The 24328-nt window shown below is 43.3% G+C and overlaps 1 protein-coding gene across 3 annotated transcripts in view; it reads right to left on the reverse strand.

The window, feature by feature from the left end:
• Positions 1–24328, reverse strand: part of PLEKHM3 (pleckstrin homology domain containing M3) — a 190039-nt gene that overhangs the window by 72838 nt on the left and 92873 nt on the right. For all 3 annotated transcript variants that reach the window (XM_059928564.1, XM_059928565.1, XM_059928566.1), the window contains exon 6: positions 13710–13773. In XM_059928564.1, coding sequence (XP_059784547.1) covers positions 13710–13773 — 64 coding nt within the window. The remainder of the gene's footprint in view (positions 1–13709; positions 13774–24328) is intronic.

Here is a 24328-nt window from a genome sequence, read left to right on the forward strand (position 1 = left end):
TGGCCTCACACTGGCCTGCTGGTCTCCTAAAAGCTCCTGACAGCCATCTTAGTTTTGATTTCTATTTAATTTTCCACCTCACAAAGCAGTGACAGGGAGGGAGAATCTGGTGATACCTTTTGAATATGATTTATTAACCAATAGCTCGAGGAAATGTAGGGCTTCCTTGCTGCCACCTGACCTTTGTCTTCAGCCTTCCGAATGTTTGCATTACTGCCCTGACCTTGCAAAGTGACCTGGAATGCTTGCCTGTTTCCTTGTGTGTGTCCGCTTTCAGAGTCCAGCTGTCAGCCTCTGCAAGTCTGTCGGTTAGCATCTCAAGGGTTCGGAATGGGGTCTGCAGCCTTTTGAGGAGCACAATCTAACACTAACCTCCGAATTCCTTCCCGTAATTGAGCATTCATTAGTTTGACGGAACAAAAGCAGGCATTCTCTTTTATAAAGCAGAGGTCAAAACCAGTAGCTGTGTTTTGTTTGGCCTGCAGAGTGTTTAAATATTGAGAAATTTCACATAAAAATACGAATTTCCGGCTTCTCTTGGAAAACGGGAGGGAATGACAGCTCTGGGGCTCTGAGTACCAGCTGTCCCCTTCAGAGGGAGATGCTCTCTCCGGCTTCTCATCATGGCCTGAAGTCTCACCTCAGGCCTGCTTCGGGCGCGGGTGCCACTTTGCTGGCCTCTGCAGGAATCGGAGTCAACAAAACCCTGTTCTGAAGCCATATTTCCCTCCTCTAAAATGTGAACTGGCTTGGTTAGGCTGGTGTACCAGGACAGAACTGGGAGAGCTGGTGTTCCCAGAGGGCAGGTGCTGTGCCTTTTCTCTCCTGTCCCTGCACTTGGCATGGTAAGTGTCTGGTACATAACAGACATTTATCACTTTCTTCTTACGGATGAATAAGTGAGTGACTAGCTCTCTGGAAGACAGTGAGTTTCTGACTGACAGAAACCAGCTCCCCAGCTACAGAAGTCCAGGCTTATTAATGCTTCAATAGCTTTTTGAATGACCGAGGCACCCTACACCTTTTCTTTATTTGTTGTGCTATAAAGATCTTTCCTGCTGTCACAAATGAGATTGAATCTTGTTTAAAATTCCAGAAGCAAGTATGTTGATGGTTTACTAGAATTTAGCCAGAAATTAAAATAAAAAACAAAGAACAATGTGAAGAGCTGCCCCCGTCAACCTTACAATCTTTCCTCAGAAAGATGGGGGTGATATTATTGAAAAGCAGCAAGTTCCAAATGTAGATGGAACTGCAGGCCACTAACACATGCAGCCAACGGTTCTAAGACACACGTGCTAATGCAGTCCTGTGAGGCTGCCAGGCTTCCTGGCTCCATCTCTTAGAGGATCAGGCGAATGAACTTTGTCTCTCTCTTTTTTTAATTTTATTGAAGTATAGTTGATTTACAATGTTGTGTTAATTTCTGCTGTACAGCAAAGTGACTCAGTTATACATATACATATATATATATACATATATATATATATATTCTTTTTCATATTTGTTTCCATTATGGTTTATCACAGGGTATTGAATATAGTTCCCTGTGCTCTACACTAGGACCTTGTTGTTTACCCATTCTATGCGGAACAGCTTGTGTCTGCTAATCCCAAACGCCTGCTCCTTCCCACCCCTCCCCCCTCCCCCTTGGCAACCACAAACCTGTTCTCTATGTCTGTGAGTCTGTTTCTGTTTTGTAGCTATGTTCACTTGTGTCCTATTTTAGGTTCCACATGTCTTGACTACTGTAAATAGTGCTGCTATGAACATAGGGGTGCATGTATCTTTTCAAATTTTAGTTTTGTCTGGATATATGCTCAGGAGTGGGATTGCTGGATCATATGGTGATTCTATTTTTAGTTTCCTGAGGAACCTCCATACTGTTTTCCATAGTAGCTGCACCAATTTACATTCCCACCAACAGTGTAGGAGGCTTCTCTTTTCTCCACACTCCCTCCAGCATTTGTCATCTGTAGACTTTTTAATGATGGCCAAGCGAATGAATTTTCAAAGTGCTAGAAACCTCCTCAGCCCTCGACACCTGACTAGACAGAGCCTTCTTATAATCCCTCTGGCCCCTTGTAGACCAACCACAAATGTGAGAATGGCTGGCACGAGACATCAAGGGGTAAAATCCCACCGGATGTCACTAGGTTGAAGCAGAATTATAGGTAGCCTCTACTAATTCTTGGCACCCAGGCAGAATACAGGGGTTTGACCATAACCATCAAGAAACACTAGTCCTTTTCTGAGAAAATGAGCCCTCTCAAATTCAGGGCCGGCATGGCTCCGGGCATGTAGTATGTGCTTAATAAATATTTGCTGAATGAATAAATGAATAGAGAGAACACCTAACCAGTTCTCTTGATAGAGAACTGGGCTCATGCTTCAGATGTGCAGGTGGGATGGAAAGACTGTAAACTCTACACCCTTTGCTGCTTTAGGCACATCACAGACTCCTTCATTTCTGAGGAAAGTGATGTGATACCATCATACTTATACCATGAATGTTTTGAGACAAGCTGTCAAAATCTTGAAGCATGCAGACAGAATTGTCAAAATCAGTAATGAAAATTATTCTTCAGAAATGTCCAAGTCAGCAATGAGAATTTTCTCCTGCTTGCCTCCATTCCAGAAACACCATGGGTTAGGTCACTGAGGGGTCTGAAGCTACCAAGGCCTGGAAGTCCTCATCCCATTGCCCTCTGCCTAGCTCATGCCTATAGAGCCTCACATCTTAATCTAGAATCACAGCCACTAGGAAGCCTTCCCTGACAGCCAAGTTACTGGGCGTTCCAGTTACTATTGCTGTAGAATAAATTACCCCCAAACCTAGTGGTGTAAAACAGTCAATATGTTCAGATTCTGTAGGTCAGGATTTCAGACAGGACACAGAAGAGATGGCTCGTCTCCCCTGCACGGTATCTGTAGTCTCATCGTAGCCTCTGCTGGAAAGACTTGAAGGCCAGGTGGGGAGTCATTTGGCGGTATCTTTACTCACATGTCTGGTGGTTGATGATGGCTGTCAGCTGGAATGACTACATGTGGCCTCTCTCTGTGGGGTCTCTGCAAGGGCTAGTATGGGCTTCCTTACAACATGGTGGCTGGTTTACAAGAGTGAGCGTTCCCAAAGAGTAGCAGGTTGAAGCTGTATCACTTTTTATGACCTAGCCTTAGAAGTCACATAGCAACACTTCCATGGTCACAGGCCCACCCAAATTCAGAAAAAAAAAGATGCCACTTCTCAATGGGAAGAATGTCAAAGTCTCAGTGTAAGAAGGGAATGTGGGATGGGAGATGCTGTTGTGGATATCTTTGTGAAATATAATCTTCCACACTGGGTTGGATGTGTTTCCTGAGTACCCTGAGTTCAACTCCCCCTGACTTAAAAAAAAAAAATGCTTGTGTGTCTCCCTCCCTAGACTGTGAGCTCAGTGAGGGAAGGGACTGACTTACTCACCTCTGCCTCCTCTGTTGCACAGTGCCTGGCACAGAGAAGGCAGTCAACACGCATTTACTGAACTGAACCAAATAGAAAGGAAGAACCAGAAGGACTCCTGGGGCCCCTTTCATGCTGGCTGTTGGTGGCATGAGGGAAGTTTGACCAGGGCAATAAAAGAAATGTGAGAGAAAAGTACCTAAACACCTTTCTGGGGCCCAAGGCTATTCCCTGTGACTGTATCATGTATGATAAGGGAGTTTTTGCTTCCTTATGTTTCTCACACTGTATATAGGAAATAACTACAAGAATTGTAACTGACTTCATGTATTTCTCTTCTTGAGCTTTTTGGAAATATTTTTTTCCCCTTTATATCTCTGTGCCATAAAAATGGCAAGTATGAGATGACATTAGCCAAGAGGCTGCCTTTTTTTTTATACACATACACTCAGGGTACAGCAGAAAGAACACTGGATAAGGAGTCAGAAAACCTCGGCTTCAGTCTTGGTTCAGTCACTGAGCAGAAGCTGTGTAGCTTTGGTATGCCGGCTAATTTTTCTAAATCTCAGTTTTCTTGCCTATAAAGTGGGTATAAAAAAGGTAGTAACACAGTATACAAAAACAAGATGCTATTACAAAACATGTTGGTTTTAAAATATGTTCACACATTCTTTGACATGCCTCCTTTTAGAAGGTGGAGTCTAATTCGCCCCAGAAACGTGGGCCTGACTTCGTGATTATTTCAAATGAACAGAACGTGGAAGTGATGCTGACTTCCAAGGAGAGGTCACGTGGCTTTCATTCTCCCAGGTCACTCACAAGCCAGCCAGCATCTCATGAGGACACTCATTAAGCAGCTCGTGGAAAGGCCCATGTGGGGAGGAGCAGAGGCCTCCCACCAGCAATCAGCACCAACTTGCCAGTTGGGGGAGTAACCCACCTTGGAAGCAGATGCTCTAGCCAGTCAAGGCTTCTTCAGATGATGCAGTCCTGACCAACCAACATCAGGACTGCAGCCTCCTAACAGATTCTGCACCCACACTGCCCAACTAAACTGCTCCTGAATTCCTGACCCACAGAAACCATGGGAGACAGTAAATGTCTACTTTCGTTTTAGGTTACTAAGTTGAGGGGTAATTTGTTACGCAGCACTAGATAACTAATACACAGAACTACGCCCCACTAACCAACCAAAGGTATGGTAGGCATTTGTTTCTCTGATCACATGATGGGTTAGTTTTGAGTCATCGGGAGGGGGCAAGAAAGGGTTTGGATCAAAAGATATATTTATGTGTGAGGTGGCAGGCTGAGGGGTCAGGCAGGGGGAAGAGTGCAGTTCCACCTTTAGTAAGAGTGACACTAACCTTACTTTCTATCTTTAAGTAAACTGTCTTTGCAACCAGGCCCTCACCTAGTCAGTATTACAATGCTTTTTTTTTTTTTTTTTTTAATGAAACTCTCTAGGAGTTAAGCCAGCATTTTATTTATTTATTTATTTTTGGCTGTGTTGGGTCTTCGTTTCTGTGCGAGGGCTTTCTCTAGTTGCGGCAAGCGGGCGGGGCCCCTCTTCATCGTGGTGCGCGGGCCTTTCACCGTCGCGGCTTCTCTTGTTGCGGGGCACAGGCTCCAGACGTGCAGGCTCAGTAGTTGTGGCTCATGGGCCCAGTTGCTCCGTGGCATATGGGATCTTCCCAGACCAGGGCGCGAACCCACGTCCCCTGCATAGGCAGGCAGACTCTCAACCACTGCGCCACCAGGGAAGCCCTACAATGCTTTTTAATACGTGGGAAACAACAATAACACAAACTCCAAATCAACAACAAAACCCAGATGGTTGGAAGTCAAAGTAGACGTGGGGGCCAGGAAAGTGGACTCCAGGAAAGTGGTCTCAGTGCTGACCGAGCACCATCCAGGGATGTAGCTGCATCTTCATCTACTAGCAGGCTGTTTATACTCGAGGGCCTCACGGTTGGCTTCTGGAATCCTTATCTCTGAGTTCGTTCTCACCTGGACGACAAGCCTCTCCATCCAACACTCAGCACCCAAGGTCATCTTTCTGACCTGGTTTCCCAACAGGAGCAAGAACTGTGCCCTTGGCTAGCCACGTTTCCTGCCGCAGCCCCCGTCCGCCTTCCCCAGTCCTTCACCGCGTCTGTGGGCCAAGTGTGTGGCTGTAGTCGGGTGTGGGGCCTGGATCTGCAGGCAAGCAAAGTTTTCTCTGGGCAAAGGCTAACCAGCTGGCACAAGGAACAATCTGCGCTACCACCTTGTTAATCATCTGTATTAACCCACTCGGCTAATCGGCCCCATCACCAAAACGCCAGCAGTCATGATCAGCAGGCCTCCGAGGACTGAATGCCTCAGGAAAGGAGTCAGAAGACCCAGGCTCCAGTCCTGGTACTTGTCACTTCTCCCTCTCCCCTCCCCCCGGGATCTGAAACACTGTTCCCACCTGCTCTCCTGACAACGGTGACTTTCCACTTGCCCTGCTGCCAACCTGCCAATCCTTCAAAGAGCAACTTTCGGTCCCTTCACTTCACCCTGAAACACCCACATTCACTGTTTAAAACCCCCCTTATTCAAAAGGAATGATTTGTTCCCCGAATGACTTATGGTCCTCTTTCCTAACTCATTCACTGGTTGCACCGACCCTGATGAAAGTTGCTAACAGAGATTTAGTGACGTTTTAATGGAGGCCTCATTCCTGTCTCATCCCAGATTATGCTCAGGGGTTTCTGCAGGCTGTGACGGCTGCAGGGGACACAGGCTCTAGCCATGGAGCAACACAGGCGAGCTGTCACGCTTTGTTTTTCTGCTGGTTAAATCCAAATGCTCCTAATTAGTTATCCTGACCGCTAAGGCCGGGGCAGACAATGGCGTGGGGATCAGGGGTGCTGAGAGGCTATGAATACAAGTTCCTCGGGCTCCTGAGGCCTGGGGATCAGTGACTTGGTTGTGGGCACTGAGGCACTGTGTCCCTGGGGGCTGCAGATTCAAAGACATCAGCCCTCGTGTGAATAAAGGTCATCACCTGTTACTTCTTCGGTGAAAGGGCAGCTGTGCTGGGTGCCCACTTAGGCTCAGCCTTTGTCTGCTGACTCTGTGAATAGCACCCACAGATAATAACATTCTCTGATTCTGTGTTTGCTTGGTGGGGCAGAGCCATGCAAAATAACTCGCAAACTTCCTCGAAGAAGTATTCAGCCAAGTATGTTTTTAAAAAGTGGCTTCGAAATGCCTTAAACGTCACCTTTTGGTGATCGTACTCACTAGCTAGAACACACTAGAAAATCTTCATGGTAGGGCCACCAATTTGCATTATTGCTTCAGGAGCCAATTCTGACAAATGTTTAGGTCACAAGGATGACAATTCCTGAACTCCATGGGTGTGGGGGACTAGAGAAAAAGCTAACTGAAAAGCCAGCTAGCAGTTCAAGAAGGTTTAATGTTCAGAAAGTTTGCAACATTGAACAACCCACTGTTGCTCCAATATGTAAAAAGCGGAGATTTTATTTGGTTTTAGAATTCTGTGCATTATTTTACAAAGTAGCATTTCTTTTTTTTGGTTGTTTTTTCATCTCCCTCTTTTTTGTATTAAAAAAATTTTTTTTTCATTGGGGTATAGTTGTTTTACAATGTTGTGTTAGTTTCTACTGTACGGCGAAGTGGAGTTCCCTGTGCTACACAGCAGGTTCTCATTAGTTATCTGTTTTATACATATTAGCGTATATATGTCAATTCCAGCAATTCTTTTTTTTTTTTTAATTTATTTATTTATTTTTTTGGCGTGTTGGGTCTTCGTTTCTGTGTGAGGGCTTTCTCTAGTTGCGGCAAGCGGGGGCCACTCTTCATCGCGGTGCGCGGGCCTCTCACTGTCGCGGCCTCTTCCGTTGCGGAGCACAGGCTCCAGACGCGCAGGCTCAGTAGTTGTGGCTCACGGGCTTAGTTGCTCCGCGGCATGTGGGATCTTCCCAGACCAGGGCTCGAACCTGTGTCCCCTGCATTGACAGGCAGATTCTTAACCACTGCGCCACCAGGGAAGCCCAATTCCAGCATTTCTAATGTCATTTTATTTAGGGGCTTATGTTAAATTAATTCGTTTGCTTTTCTTTTTAAAGGAAGAGAGTGCGAATGAGTTCAGGAAGTGTATGTATGTGTGTGTATTTATCCATCCATCCATTGATTCATTGACCATTTACATGCCCAGTTGCTTAGTATAAATGTTCATTGCTTTAGCATAAAACAAACAATTCAGACTGTTCTAGGCCCCTCTAGAAAGGCAATATGCATCTGATTTACTCCTCTCTTTTCAAGACTCTTGAGGGCTATGGGTCCTCTCCTCTGGCACCCTTCCCACTTCACATCTCTTAGTAAGTACTCCAAATTTCAGACTCTTCCATCTTTTTTTCATAATTAAAACTTACCTATTGAAATCTATCTCCCCTCAGTTGATTATCCTGTGCTTTCAACTTATTAATAAGACAAAAGAATTTGTGCCAAAATAATAATTCACTCTTCTCAGGTAATATACAGGCATACCTCAGACATACTGTGGGTTCAGCTCCAGAGCACTGAGATAAAGCAAATATCACCATAAAGCGAGTCATATGAATTTTTGGTTTCCCAGTACATATGAAAATTGTTTACACTATACTGCAGTCTATTAAGTGTACAAGCATTATGTCTAAAAAAAAGTACATGCCTTAATTAAAAAATACTTTATTTCTAAAAACTGCTGACCATTATCTGACAACGCAGTGTTGCCACGAACCTTCAACAGGTGAAAAACACAATATCTGCAAAGTGCAATAAAGTGCAATAAAATGAGGTATGCCTGGGTTTCATATTAACTAGAATCGAATTGCCTTAACCTGGAGGTAGGGGCTAGTTTGAAAAGTTAGGGCCTAGGGAAGGTGAACAATGGGGAAGTCAGCTCCTGAGATGGTCCCACAAGAGGTGTGTGTGTTGGCAGGTGAGGTGGTGAGCGGTGGAGGGAGCAGGTGAGGAGGGGCCACTCTAACCCACCGCCTCACCCCTGGGATCATCCAGTATCCTTTCTCACGAATCGGGTACAAATAGAATCATTCACTGCTTAACTTACATACGTCCCAAAGGTGAGTAACACCAGAAGAGTTAGTCATTTATAGACATTTTAGGTTTTTGTCACAAGAGCACAGGTAGCCACAATTTAGAAGTCAAGTCTGACCGTTCCTTTCAGCAAGTAGAAGGAACTTCAGAAGAAGCCTCCTATCACTTACACGGTCCGAGGAATGACATAGTAAACCATGGCTCTGATTTGCTCCTTAATAGCAACCAGGATCTCTTGAACGCTAACTCACATACACTAATGTATTCTGCTGATAAAACGTGGGACTTTCTTGTCAGTGTTAAAAGAGCCAAAGGGATCTGAGTAAGGAGAAGGTTTGTCACACACTCAACAGGGAAAGGGGAGAACTAATACAAAAAGCTAACGCACTGAGGGTTATAGTATTGTTTCTGCTGTCCCACTGGAGCATATCTTTTTATTGTATTCCTGTTGTAAAGTCTTCCCTTGAATTTCTGATAATGCTGGGTAGACTGAAAATAACGAAACATAAATTCTATTCTACTTTCCCTTCTCAAAGTATCCAAGTGGGAAAAAAGCTCTTAAAAAGCAGCCTCATTTCCCCATTAAAAACACGCACCAACACTGGTCCATTCATTCACATATGCTTAGCCATTGCCTGCCAAATCCTTTCTGAGGAATTGCTCTAACATTTCAAAACACCACCATGCATTCAAACCCCCTGAAAGTTTGCTTATAAGATTTTACTTTTAAAAAAATAGTATATTCTGTCAGATTTACATTCAAAGAGCATAGGTTGAATGTTTTTCTAACAATATCTACTTTGCTGAACAGAAATTCATTTGAAATTCCAAACTTAAATGAATAACTCAAACGGGTGTGCCCTCCTCAACCCCCCACCCACCTCCCGGGATTTGGAGAGTCTCTGCCCCCACCTTCTTCGCCCTTCCATGGTCCTGCTACTAGGACAGGAGAAGTATTGATACTTGCTCTATCTTACGTGTTAAAATGCCGCCGCTGATTAGGTAGTGACTATGTGGGGGTCAATTACTACCTTTGCCTGTGCGAGGAAAACCCAGTGAGCAACTTATTTACTGGTGAAATAAAAAGACAGGGGGCTTCCCTGGAGGCGCAGTGGTTAAGAATCCACCTGCCAATGCAGGGGACACGGGTTCGAGCCCTGGTCCGGGAAGATCCCACATGCCGCAGAGCAACTAAGCCCGTGCACCACAACTACTGAGCCTGAGCTCTAGGGCCCGCGAGCCACAACTACTGAGCCCACGAGCCACAACTATGGAAGCCCGTGTGCCTAGAGCCCGTGCTATGCAACAAGAGAAGCCACCGCAATGAGAAGCCCATGCAGCGCAATGACGAGTAGCCCCCGCTTGCTGCAACTAGAGAAAGACCGCGTGCAGCAACGAAGACCCAACGCAGCCAAAAAAAAAAAAAAAAAAAGACAATTAGGGACTCCGCACTGGCATAAGCTACAAATGTTGCCAATAATTGGCAACGCTGAGCACTCACTGGCCAGTGGGCAGGTGACTCCAGCTCCCAGAACAACTAGAGGGAGTCCCCTTTGCTAAGCAGTGTCAGTGAGTGCTATTTATTTCCCAGGTCCAAGTGTACAAAAGTAGAGAGAGTGTATGCAAAGAGGCCAGTGAATTCAAATACTAAGAAGAGGAGAAAAAGCTGTCTTGAATGTCATTTCAGAGGCATTAAGGGAGTCTGAAATCTTCTGCCAATTTGTTGAATTGAGTCTACCTGCTAAAAGTTTGGGGATTGTTACTTTTTTTAAAAAAAATAAATTTATTTATTTATTTATTTTTGGCTGTGTTGGGTCTTCGTTTCTGTGCGAGGGCTTTCTCCAGTTGCGGCGAGCGGGGGCCACTCTTCATCGCAGTGCGCGGGCCTCTCACTATCGTGGCCTCTCCCATTGCGGAGCACAGGCTCCAGACGCGCAGGCTCAGTAGTTGTGGCTCACGGGCTTAGTTGCTCCGCGGCATGTGGGACCTTCCCAGATCAGGGCTCGAACCCGCGTCCCCTGCATTGGCAGGCAGACTCTTAACCACTGCGCCACCAGGGAAGCCCCGGGATTGTTACTTATAAAAATGAAAACAGAGAGAGAGAAAAAGTTTGCACATTTTTTGCTACCAGAATTCTTTCAGCATCTTTATTTGGGTGGTATTAGTGTTTTGTGTACTACATTATTTTAAGATTAGTGTATATTTACTTAAATTATAAATCCCCTTTTACCATGTTTATTAAAATTTTACCTTTTCTTTCTGGAGAGGAAGATATCTACATTTTGTTTTTTAAATAAAAGCTAATGGGGAAACTCAAATTCACTTGAGAGAAACTTGTAGAAAGGAACCTAGGCCTTTAGGAAGGATATTTATATTGCCATTATTTGAGATTAATTCTTCAGTTACTTGGTTGAATTTCTTCCTCTCCCCTGCAAAAGTTATAAACTGAAATTCATTCTTCTATAGTTATTTCATATAATAGAAGAGATGCTTTTATAGAGACCTTTGTTTTAGGAGTGAGGACGGGAATCAAATGGGAGAGATAACTTGCTCTAAAACTCCTGAAGCTGACTTGAAACAGGGTGACGTAGAACCCAGACAGAGGCTGAAATGGTACAGGCCGAGCTGGGGCTGGGAGCTGGGTCAGTCAGGCTGGGTTTCCTGCTACCCCTGACACGCTCTGTCACAAAGCAATAGTATGTTTTCCCCCTTCTTGTGTTCTCTTCTCTTACCTATTTGCAAGAACAGTTCAGATCCAGAAAACACGCCAGAAATTTACTCTGAAACCAAGGGAAGATGGGGCGGAGGTGCCCTTCAGTACTGATAACCTAGATGTAGACAGATCAAAAGCTAAATCCAATTTAACCCACCTCAGGCAGAAAAAGATAATTGAATTAAACTTCCTCTAAATATGATAGGTTTGGGGATCTTAAATCCAGGCACAAAGAACCAGGTTAGAGTGAACTGTGGAGTAAACGGATGGAGGGAGCTCTGGCCGCCCCCGCCCACAGGGAGTTTGATAAGCTGTTGATTGCCTCTATCGCTTTACTACGGAGGCTGAAAACTGATTAAGCTGCTTATGGGGCTCCGACGCTAATGGTCTGGCCCACCAAGAATACTGCTGCCACTGATTTAGGTAAGCTGCTTGGCATGTATGGTTTGATTATTACAATGGGAAAGAAAAAAAGACAGCAGGGTATAGGAAAGCTTTAAAAAAGAAGGCTTTATTATGCCAAATAGCTACACTACTTTGACACCCTAAAATGAATATAGAATTACTGATTCTTTCTCTTCATCTGGTATCAAAACTCATTTTTGAAAGGCTTCCTCAAAAAGTACTCACTCTGGGGTCCACCCATTCTATTTTAAACCACCTTTACAAGAAGATGCCACTGGTGCCTTTAAACATACTTCTCCAGTGATAAGAGTCTCGGTCCTCAGATACTAAGATCAGGTAGAGTCCTAGAAAATATATAAATGTATACTGGGTCTTGTATCCAATTCTTCCCCTTGAACACCACTGGGCAATCATAATTAAAACTGTATCTCTTTCCACTCCAGCCAGCAGATCACTGGTGCTTGATTACGTAGTATAGGACAGCAGGACTGAAGGAGGGGAAGGAGCTGATATGTGCAAATAGGTTTAAACTGGGTGCACAAGTGGAAATTAAAACCCTAGTATTCTCTCACCCTGTCCAACTAAATGCCCTAGAACTATTTCTACCTTTTAAAATAACCTATCTACTTCTGGCGGGATAAAGAGAACACAAAACTCTTAAGTTTAAATTACTTTTCAAGGTTTTATTTATTTTTTAAGTCTTGAAAAATGAGTGAAGGATCTGAACACAGATTAAGTTGACCTCATTTCTTCTGGGCAAAACAGCAAGAAACAAAAGAACCGAATCACAGCAGTTTGAGACGTTCTGAAAATGGTCACAATTTTTTTTTTTTTTTTTTTTGTAATTGACTCTTGAAAGAATCCACAATATACGGAAAAGAAAGCAATGCTTTCATGCAGTGTCTGAAAGCTTCTTAGGGAGTGAGCTGTTGATTTAAATGGTTAACCAAAGCTTAACATATTCAGAATTTTGGGTTGAACAGACAAAATGTTGGCTTTCTTCCCGGGTGTTAACCTGGTCAGTCATTAAAAGGATATACGTACACAAATGAAAGTATAAAAAGATGATTTTGACTCTTACATGCTCTGTTGTGTTTTACTAAAATTTAATGTCATCCAACTGTTTGACGTGAGCACAAGTCAAAGAGTTTAATATATTCATTGCCTTTTATGTCTTTTTTTCCCTTGTACAACTTTTTTTATTGATATAATTCACATACCATAAAGTTCACTCTTTTAAAGTATACAATTCACTGGCTGCTTTTAGTATAGTTTCAAAGTTGTGCAACCATCACCACTAATTCCAGAACATCTTCATCAGCCCCGAAGGAAACCGCACCCCGTCAGCAGCCTCTCCTCACCCCCCGGCTCTCCCCAGGCCCTGGCAACCACTCACCTACTTTGTCTCTATAGATTGGCCTATTTTGGACATCCTAAGAAAAGTCCACATAAAATAAGAATCATAAAATATGTATTCGTTTCTGTCTGGCTTCTTTCAACATGATGTTCTTAAGGTTCATCCGTGCTGTAGCATGTATCAGTACTTCACGCCTTTTTATGGCCGAATACTATTCCATTGCGTGGATATACAACATTTTGTTTATCCATTCATTAGCTGATGAACATCTGGGTTGTTGCCACTCTTCAGCTATTATGAATAATGCTGCTTTGAACATTCCTGTACAAGTTTTTATGTGGACATATGTTTTCAGCCCTCTAGGGTATATGCCTAGCAGTGGAATTGCTGGGTCACAGGGTAACTCTACGTTTAACTTTTTGAGGGACTGCCAAACTATTTCCCTAAGTGGCCGCACCACTTTCCATTCCCAGCAGTGTATGAGAGCTCCAGTTTCTCTATATCCTTGCCAGCATTTCTTATTGTCCTAGAATATCTTTTTATACTAAGTTTTCTTTTCTCATTCTGAACAGAAAATAATTGATGATTAGGGCTTGTGAATAAAACTACTCCAGTGATGGCAGAATTCAGTGCCAAAGCCATAATCAACAAAAACATTCTCCCAGGGAGAAAAGAGAAATGAAATGGCCCCTCTAAGTGCTTACCTGCTGCAGATCAGCGAGGGAATACAGGTGGATCTGTTGAAGGAGGTATTCTCTGGGGAAAATTCTGAAAACGGACAGAAACACAGATAAATTGTGGTGCTGCCACAAAACACACTTTTTCTGAGAAGCTTCCAAGTCTCATTCAAGAATCCCTTTCCACCTAATACTCTTCCTCCCCACATCCTCTGAGAAACCTGTAATAATACCTTTTTCCAGATACTTTTCTTTCTAACACAAATACCAAAAAGGGAGTAAGGGTGTGATCTTTGATTTCTGATGTAGTCCAAGGTGCTAGAAGCACAGTGCAATGGTCCGGGCCTGAGGACCAGAGTGCCAGGTTTCTTGTACCAGCTGCGTCCCTAACAAGCTGTGTCATCTCAGGCAAGTCCTAAAACCCATCTAGCTTCAGACCCTTCATTGGTTAATGAAGGTGACTGAACTTGTTGTCTTAAATCTCTTCCCAGCTCTATTAGTCTATGTCTAGATGAATAGATTTTAGAGTTGAGAAAATCAGTTGGAAGGGCAACCTGAGTGTCTTTGCCTAGAGGCTCCTATGGCTTTCATTAATGGAGATGGCAGTGCCAAACACCACTTAGTGAGCTATCCTCTTACGTACACAGTGATGAGTTTTGGAACCTAGGTACAGATGGGAATAATGGGACAAAATATTTCAAATTGAGACTCCCTGACAAAGTCTAATATCTTTGGTTGCTGTCAATTCATAGCATCTGGATAAATGACAGTGAGTGAACAGGAAAAACAAATCTATTAGGGACAAGCAAACAGGTACCGAAGCATAGATGGTTAGAAAACACCACACACACACACACACACACACACACACATACGCATACACAAAACAAAACGCATGGTGCTAGCATTTTCTCTTTGTCTTAGGATACAAGGAAATTGCATAGTACCTACCACCTAAATGAAAGAAGCCACCAACTCAATGAACATTTTTGACTATCTGCTACATGCCAAGCACTGTGCCAGGCACTAGGAAGACAATTATGAATGAGACAGTCCCAGTATCTGAGCATATCAGAGCATATCAAGGAGCATAAAGTCAAGCTAGGGAAAGATACATAAACTGATAATTACAACACAACATGGTAACATGAAAATAGGAGTTATATGCACAGGGTACATATTTTTAGATTGGTCTAGCATGGTAGGTCCCAACCTTGGCCGTCTATTAGAATCACTTGGGAAGCTGTTGAAAATCATAGGGCATAAGTATGGGTAGAACCCAGAAATCAGTCTTAAAACAAAAACTCTCGTGGTGATTAGTGCAGCCAAGGTTTAGAACCACTGGCCTAACTTGTAGCTTGTTGGGGAATTCATTATTCAGTCTTTCAATTAAGTATGCATTACTGGACAAATCCTAGAGATTAAGTCCTTTATCCTTCCATTCATCTATCTAGCCATCCAATTCTGATTAAGCACAACTGTGTGCCAGCTACTGTACTAGGCCACTGAAAAAAGGGCACTGAACCAATTAGGTGAAGTTCATCCCCCATGGAGGTCTGGGACAGGCATATTCTAGTTTGGAACACTCCTGATAAATATATGATAGGCTCTGAAGATTTCTGCTGAAAATTCCTGTTTCATCCACAAGAGTGAGAACAGACCAAGTGAGTGACACGGCCCTTATACTCTGGGGAATAAAATTCAGTTCCTAAGGCTAGGCTCCCTTCAACTCTAATGGTTTGGGGCCGCGCCTGTGGCAGGTAGCAGCACACAGTCCCAGCCCAGCTGGGGAGGGTGTTGGGAAAGTGCTCAATCCCTCCATGTGGGATGAAGCTTCCCTACAAAGAGGCCCCCTATTGTAGAAGGTAGACTGCGGTCCCAGGAGGGACCATGAGACATAACCAACTTCCATTTTCAATAACACACACGTATGACAGAGATGATCAAGAGGCCTATTCCTCATGACCCCCTACAGGATTAACAACAAGAGAAGTCTGCTTCAGGTGTGGCCCTCAACGTACATCATTTAATTCTCGCAACAACCCCGCATGGTAAGTACAACCTCCATTTTATGTGAGAGGGAACTGAGGCTCAGAGGCAAAAACTAATTTGCCCAGGGTCACAAGCTGGGATGCAAGGCCAGGACTTTCTGACTCCAAAGGCCTGTGCTTCTTCTACTTTCCAGGAGATGAAGGTGGAGGAAGGAGGGAGGTGGGTTTGAGCTGACCATCTAATATAGCTACATAATACATCTCTCTTCCAGGTAGGTGTTTATTGCTGTTCAGGCCAGCAGCAATATAGAGCCATTGGTGCTTTTTAAAAGAAGGAAAGTAACACTGACGCGTTTGGTCATGCCCACTTCCGGAAGGCAGCTGGGAGGGTGGAGAGACTGCAGGCAGGGACAGTCCTGACCACGTACCCCAGGGGCTCTTCCAGGGTAACCACAAGGTGAAAGCGAAAGGGGTGAGTGTGTAGACACAGGAGAACTTCTGGAAGAGTTGACAACATTTGGAATTGAAGGCGACTCTGAAGTCCTAGCTTGGGTGACAGGATGGTGATGTCATTGGCCAACACAGGGCAGGCTGCTGGGGGAGGGGAAAAAGCATTGAGATTTAATTGCGCTGAATATCAAGTGCTTGTGTGGAGGACAGGCGTGGCCCTTGCGGATGTGGGGCTGAGAGATGTGGAAGAGCCAGGGGCACTTCTGACAGCAGCACAGAGGGGACAGCTGAAGCAGTGGGAACGGAGGGAGCGGACCTCGGAGGAAAATGAACAGAAGCGGGGCTGAGTGTGAACAGGGGTTGTTTTTACTTTTTTTTAACCTTACAAAGCCTAGAATTATCTGAAGTACATTTTGGTAGTCTGCAATTTTTCTCATGCTTGAAAAATTGTTTTGAAAATAACCAGGATGTTCACGTCTACCTGAGTTCCTAACATTTCCTCTTTTTGTGAAATGTTTGTGCCCTTATACCCTTCACCTGGCTTCCCCTAATGGTAACACCTTACACAACCATGGTGCATTGATCAAAACTAAGAAATGAACTATTATGTAAATCAGACCTTATTCAGATTTCACCAGTTGTTTCACTAATGTCCTTTTTCTGTTCAAGGATCCAATCCAGAATACGAGATTGCATTTATAGATTTTAAAATATATATCAGTATTTGCAAGATGACTTGAGACCCAAACATCATGTGCAGAAAAGCAAACCTAGCACACAGTCTTTCAGTGGAGGTCACTAGGGTAGCAAAGTATGATAATCTACTATGGGGACAGAGGATGTTTAAGTGTGGTTGAATGGGAGGAATAACCTTTTTCAGAGGCAATTGTCTCATAATGAAATCCCTTAAGTAAAGTAAAATGAAGGCAATGTGGCAGCAGGGCTGAGAAACAGACGGACTGAACTAAGCAAGCAGGCTGGAAAATCATTTCAAGATGAGCTCCTGCCTTTTCCATTGGTTTATACACACGTAGGTCAGCTGGAGAAAAAGTTAGAAGGAAGGTGACTGAAATGAACTCTAGCAGGGACAAATGCAGGGTAGCATATCGTTAATGTTTGCTACTTAAAGTTCTTGTCTAAAATCCTAAAACTTCCACGACTGAGAGTGTACAGGATATAAGAATTAATTGCAAATTTACAAATGGAATCATACTGGTATACACTTACTAGAGTACTACAGCCAGTCAGTTGGTTATCCAGTCAACAGACACTACTGCGTGCCTAAAATGAGCCAGGTGCTGTGCTAAGGGCTGGAGACGGGTATGTTCAGTGAACACAATTGATGAGCAGCAAAGAGAATTTCCAATTTCTCCTCTCTAGGCTGGGTCCCCTTTGCCTCCAAACACTGTTCATTACTCTTCTCACAATAACTGGCCAACTCTGGACACAGTAATCTCTAATACTCCTTAAACATTATTTACACAGCTAAAGTGAGCTGTGTATGTTGTGTTTCTGTGTGTCAATATATTTCACATATTTATTTTCTCTTCCCCTCTGGAAGCGATTCTAAGCCCCTCCAGAAGCACCGTATCTGTTGTCTCCTCTCTGGCACTCTTCAGTGTCTAATACTATAATTTACAAGAGGTCAGCCTAACGACACAAAGAACTGGAAAATGCAATATATGCAGAAAAGATAAAGGAACTGAGCTTGTTGTGTTTGGAGAAGATGTTGTGTCCAGGAGATTTAGTGGTGGCCATAAAAATACAGACTTTTAAGACAGATATTGCCAATCAGCTTTTCTTCTCTCTGAGGATGGAAATTATATCAAGAAAGCATTGAAGTCAAATATGAGAATAAATTTCCTGAGAGGGAAGACTGAGCAGCATTAAAATGTGTCTCTTACAGGGATGCTTTTTAATGTAAATAAAAGAAGGAAAAGATCTGTTGCAGTTATTTAGAGGTAGGGACTTGCTCTTCTGCTTAGAGGAGGAAAGGATTTCAAAGGCGGGGCCAGATAACCCCGTCAGTTTGTTCCTCTTTTTCATTGCTGGCGCCGTCAAGGCAGACTGAATTGGCAAGACATTCTCGGAATATCTTTTCTTTAATTTTCTTTTTTAAATTACAAAATTTTTTTTTAACGGTTTCAGTCCATTTACAGTTATTACAAAATACTGGTTATATTCCCCGTGTTGTACAACACATCCTTGTAGCCTATCTTACACTTACTAGCTTATACCTCCTATGCCCACCCTATATTGTGTCCGCCCTCCACCGCTGGTAACTACTAGTTTGTTCTCTGTATCTGTGAGTCTGCTTCTTTTTTGTTATACTCCCTAGTTTGTTGTATTTTTTTAGATTCCACATGTAAGTGATATCATACAGTGTTTGCCTTTCTCTGAATATCTTCTTTAGGCTGATGTCCACAGGGGAAGTGCAGGCAAATAATGACATAAAAGCCAAGCCCCGAAAAGCACAGGCAACATCCCATCTGGGTGATGCCCAGGGCTTCCCCCACTGTGGCTTTGGTGTACAAGGAGCTGGCTTTGTACCTGGCCTGTGTGACAGGAGCTCTTTAGGAAATGGATGGAACAAGCAGGGCCTCCCAGGGGTCAGTTGTGGAAGGGATTGTGGAGAACCCGGAGGCCGCGGTGTGCTTGGGTAGCATTAAGCTGCCTCCGGCAGATCTGACTAGGAGAGGATAGGGCGCTGCAGGGGACCAGAGATGAACCTGCAGCCACTTCAGGCACTGCTAGGGGAGCCGCTCACGTCTGGGAGGCAAGGTTTGGCACCCCCTTGAGAGCCATGGCAGCACTAATTTTATAATTTTACTATTAATGTATTCAATAAAGGATGAATGATTATTTGCATTTTTTGGTCAGAAAACACAACTTGTGATCACCATATGGCCCAGGAATTTAATGCAAATGAAGTCCAGTCTTACGACCTCTGTGACTGGTCACTACGGCTAAGAACCTAAAATCAGAACCTAAAATCAGCACACATTTTCATTGCAATGAGCGGATGCTGGGTATGTATGTGACAGAAAATTTGGAGAAGACACAGTTCTTTTTCCAATACATACAGACAAGTGAGATAAACAGACAAGTAAACAGACAGCTCCAGCTCTAGCGTGGAGTGCAGGGCTGAGGGGAGCCTGTAGGACACCTGTTCAAGAAAGGCCTCAGAGAACCGACAGGTCAGAATCCATTTCAAGGAGTGGAAGAATGGATATTACAGGTAGAGGGTGAAGCATGGGTAAGAGCAGAGAGGCCAGGACGAACATAATTCTTTCAGGGAACAGGCTCTGTATGCGTATATATGTGTATATGTGTCCATGCTGGGGGCTGGGGGGACTGCAGGGCGTGAGCTCAGAAAGTTAGGGTGTAGCCAGACATGCGAGGGCTTAGACGCCTAGAGAAGAGCCTACCCGCAAAGAGATGAGTGCCTCAAGCAAGAGAAGGGACAGCATTAGATTTGTGCCTTTAAAAGATCATTGACAGCAGAAGGGGGAAGAGACTGAAGAGATGGATAATTCTGGAGATAAACTAGGTGAGAAATGACGGGGGCCTGAACAGAATTTAAATGGTTGCCCTGGGGTTGGAGAGAAATGGCCTACCACAGACAGATTTCTCCAACAATCCACAGGTCATGAAGACTAACAGGAAACGGAGGCCGGGAAGGAGCCTGGCACTGCTCATGGTTTTCCAGCTGGGCCAGTAGGTAAATGAAAGTTCCATCTACTAACACAGGGAATAATGAAGAGGAGTCACCTTTGGGAAGAAAGGGTAGCTCAGCTGTCAGGGCAGAGGTGTGGAATGTCCAAGTGGAGTCATCTGTGAGTCCAGGGAGGAGAGCTGTGTGCCTACAGGTGAAGACATGAAAATGAGGAAGAGCCCGAGATAGTACACATTAGTGCAACAGAAAAGACTGGACACTGGCAAAACAATACTATTAAAGGAACGGCCATGGGAAGAAAGCTGGGAAGAAGCAGTTTGATAGGAGAAAAAGCGGAAGAGCCAGCATCCAGGAAGCCAAGGAAGGAGAGAATTTCAAGGACAAAGAGGGTCAACGGCATCAGAGGCAGAGGAGAGGTCACATAATCCGGGGAAGACTCTCACGAGGCCTGAAAGGTGCCTGCTGGTTTTGGCAAAGGGGAATTCATTAGTGACCTTAGAACAGTATCCAGGAGGAAGAGGGACGCCAGACTGCAGAGGGGTGAAGGACCGTGGAATATTCTTTTAAGAAACTAACTTTAAAGGAGAGAAACTAGGCCATAGCTACAGAAGGATGCAGGACTAAGAAAGGATTCTTTTCTTAGAGATGGGAGCCACTTGGGCATATCTATATGCTAAAATGAAGAAGCTAGTACAGAAGCCAAAGCTGCAGATAGAAAAGTAAGGAAAATGACAGCGCCTGAGCTAGTAAAGGCCTAGAGGAAACGGGATGTGGACCCAGCTAGGAGCTCTTCCAAATACACATTTGTGTGTGTGAGGGAGCATGTGCCTATACACACACTCTGCATTTTCTTAATTGAAATGCTTCAAGTTTCTACTAAAATGTTACGTAAAAGGTAACTACTAATTTCTCCAATGTTCCCTCCAAACTTCAGCATGTTAGGTACGGAAAGCTACAGATTACAGCTACAGTTGTCTGACTTGGCAATCCTTTGGTAAATGGCCTCTTTGCTACAGGATGGTGCTGCCTTTTGTTTCTGGTGAGGCGGCTGTGTTTAGGGGTTCTCTATGCAGTAAGTGACCTCACTGTACTGTAGGCCTATTCATCATCAGGTCTGACAGCATTTCCCCAACAGGCCAACCACAAGGACAGCCCTGCTCATGCCAATGCAACTTCTTCTGGTTGGCCCTAACGCCAAAGCCAGAGGACAAACGTGATAAGGAGAGTCAGCTCCACACTTCACTCACCCATCAAGGGAAACTGCATCGCTGGCAGGTGGCACTGTCAAGTTCTCTGATACCAAAGAACAATGAAGAAACCTGCTAAAGGATCATGGAAACCAACTAGCACAACTGTTTCTAGTGTCAACATTTTCTATTTTATCACCTTTAGGATTTCCTGACATACTGAGAAGGTAACTTAGGCTTCATTTATAGATTGTTCCAATGAGAAAAGTAAGAAAAGATGAAAATCAAAAGGGAAAAAGGTCATATATGATTCATATCGCTTATATTACACAGCTGGTACTTGGGGTTAAAAATGCAGAAATAATGGCCTATGAAATCAAAGGCAGTAGTCTATATAAAACAGGTAGGGGGTCCTCTTCTATTTTGGACCAGGACACTGAGTCAAATACATCAAGACTCATTTAACTTGACTAATTTCTGGGGACTTCAACTCAGTTCCCACCAAGCCCTGATGCTCATGAGAGAAAAGGGACTAAGTCAGGCACACCCTTTGCAGGATTTTGATAGATTTAGTAATATCGTCATTTCCCTGAAGCTCAGTTATTAGAGCTGCATAACTGGCATTAAAAAACCCAATGATTAAAATGAAAAAAGTCTGAATGAAAATATCTCAGCACGTGTTAATAGACAGGCTTTAAAGAAAAGACTCATCTCCCTCCCTTCCTGTGTGTCGTGTGTCTCTGTCTCTCTCTCTTACACACACACACACACACAATAAAAAAGATAACACCAAAGGAAAACCTCCAATTTTGATTCTAAATCATAAGGGTCTAAAGGAAGAATACAGGTAGAAGTGCATAAGGAATAATTTAGAAAGGAAAACCATTTATTTATGAAATATTACTGTGTTCTCCAAGAATGTGTGCTCCAGGTTAGGTAATCTGTACGGAATTGAGAGGGCTGCGGTATCTTTCCTTTGGAGGGCACACGCACCCACACTGAAATCAGCAAAAAGCTCTGTGAAGCATCCCTAGGGAGATGCAATTTGGTGTTCTTGATATGAGCTGAAAACACTTCCTGAAATAGTTACATTAGACTGGATGTGGACAGGACTCGTATGTCCAACCATGCTCCCAGCTAATGGAAAAACAATTTTAAATCAAAGGCAGATATTGCGATAGCAACCCATGTGGAAGAAACAAGCTTCAATCATTTCAGCAGATACCTCATTTTGCTAATCTCATTGGCTGAAAAAGTGGCAAGATTGCATCAGATATTATATCTTGGAAGATAGGTATGGGAAATAAGGGTCTCTTACCGGCTCTTTCAGAAATTGTGCTTAAGTTTCTTAGCAACAATCTAAAGCCTGGAGTAGAAATACTTGGGAAGTAATTTGGGTTGTGATTATTCTGGGGTCTGATTATAAAAGTGACAGATTATATCACATTATAGATCCTAGCTCAAATTCTTACGGTATTCAATGGTGCCAAGAATACAACACTTTTCCTGCCATTCAGTGGTGCCAAGAATACAACACTTTTCCTGCCATGAGTTTTATTTTTTTGTTGTCTCTTAGAAAATGATTTTAGATAATTTATAGATTTCATTTAATCTTAGAATAAGTTAAAACACTTTCTAACTTTCTGAAGGATTTCTTGGTAAATAAAAAGCTACATGTATATTACAGTAAAATTAATATACAACTTGCCAGAGCTCCTTTTTCAAAGTTTATCAATCTGTTTAGCTTTGAATGACACTTTTGCGGATAGTTTATAACTCCTTTTTAGAGTGTTGGTATCAGCATACATATTTATAAAATTTGCTGAATAAGATCTCTGGAGAAAATGAAGGAAGGGGGAGGGGCTATCAGGAGATCAGGAGGTTAGACGACTTGAAAACCTTAGTTCTAGAAGTCATCCGAGGGAAAAGGAATTCTTGAAGGAGACTGAGAACGGTTGCTTTCAAAAACTATCAAAATAACATCCTGTGTTTTAGTAGTTTGAGTCCTGATAGATTCATGCAGCTAATCTGTTGAGAGTAAAGCCCCAATGACACTTTTAATTAGCTAACTTGAAAACTAGCTACAAAGTCTGGCTAATATTAAGTCTTACAGAGAACATAAAGAGCTGTGTTCATTTACTGAGCTTAAAGAAGTGCTATCTATTTGCCTGAAGTGCTAATAACCGCTGGTCTTTAATGAGACTAATTTAGTGATAATATTGTGGCTAAAATGGGCTTATTCTTCTAAAAGCCAATATTAACCAGACTTTGGTTAATAATCAATGGCACATTTGGATCTTAGATTCTGGTTATAAGACATTCCTCATCTGCAGTTCAGAGACACAGCAAATCAAGTCTGTGTAGATTGTGTTTTAAGAACGAGGCTGCCCGATGAGATAGGCTCTCAATAAGCTAGCCTCCTACGTTAAGTGTATTCGAGTCACAAGGGCATGAAATCTTTTCTCTGTAACAGACAACCCCTCCACCTAATATGTCTGACTTATTGGGAGGTAGGGAAAAGAGGAAGTGTTGCTATGATATCTCCCAGCTCAGGCAATCTTTTGTTGGGTACATTGAATACTATCCTCATTTACTTCTTCCCAGATCAAGGGTATATCAGTATGCTCATGCATCAAAACACCATTTTCACTCAGTGATTCATGATGCTTTAGACAAATATTTACCAGCATAAAAAGATGTTCACGATATACTAAGTGAAAGGATTGGGTTAAAAGTGGTATGTACAGTATAAAACCATTTTTTAGGGAAAAAATAATCTGCAGAGGAAGCAGTATGAAAGGATATGCACCAAAGTGGTAAGATAATGGATGACTTTCTTATTTTTGTTTTCTATGATGAACAGTATTTTTTTGTAATATGAAAAAACTGTTTGACCCAATTAAGTGGGCAGAATGTCGGTAACAGTACTTTATTTAATTAATTTGTTCACCAAATATTTATTTGCCCCCACTATATGTCAGGTATGGTTCTAGGCCCTGGGGATAGAGCAGTGAGCAAAACAGATAAAAAGCCATGAGCTTCTGTCGTTTACATTCTAGTGGAGAGAGCAGGGCCTCTGCACACGGCTGCACAGGCTGAGCCAAGCACGACCGCCATAGCCATACACAATGGCACCAGAGAGGGAGACAGACAAAAATCAAACACCACGTTATGTGGTAATAAGCAGAGAACGAAGAGAGAAAGTGTGGGGCGGCGGGGCGGGCAGTGTGTGCAAAAATTTTAAATAAAGTGGTCAAGGATGCTTCAGTAACGTGACAGCTGCATACAGATCTAAAGGAGGTAAGGAAGCCAGCTACAGAAGTATCTGGGGAAGACGAAAAT

Source organism: Balaenoptera ricei, chromosome 7 (genome assembly GCF_028023285.1).
Source record: "Balaenoptera ricei isolate mBalRic1 chromosome 7, mBalRic1.hap2, whole genome shotgun sequence".
NCBI lineage: Eukaryota > Metazoa > Chordata > Mammalia > Artiodactyla > Balaenopteridae > Balaenoptera > Balaenoptera ricei.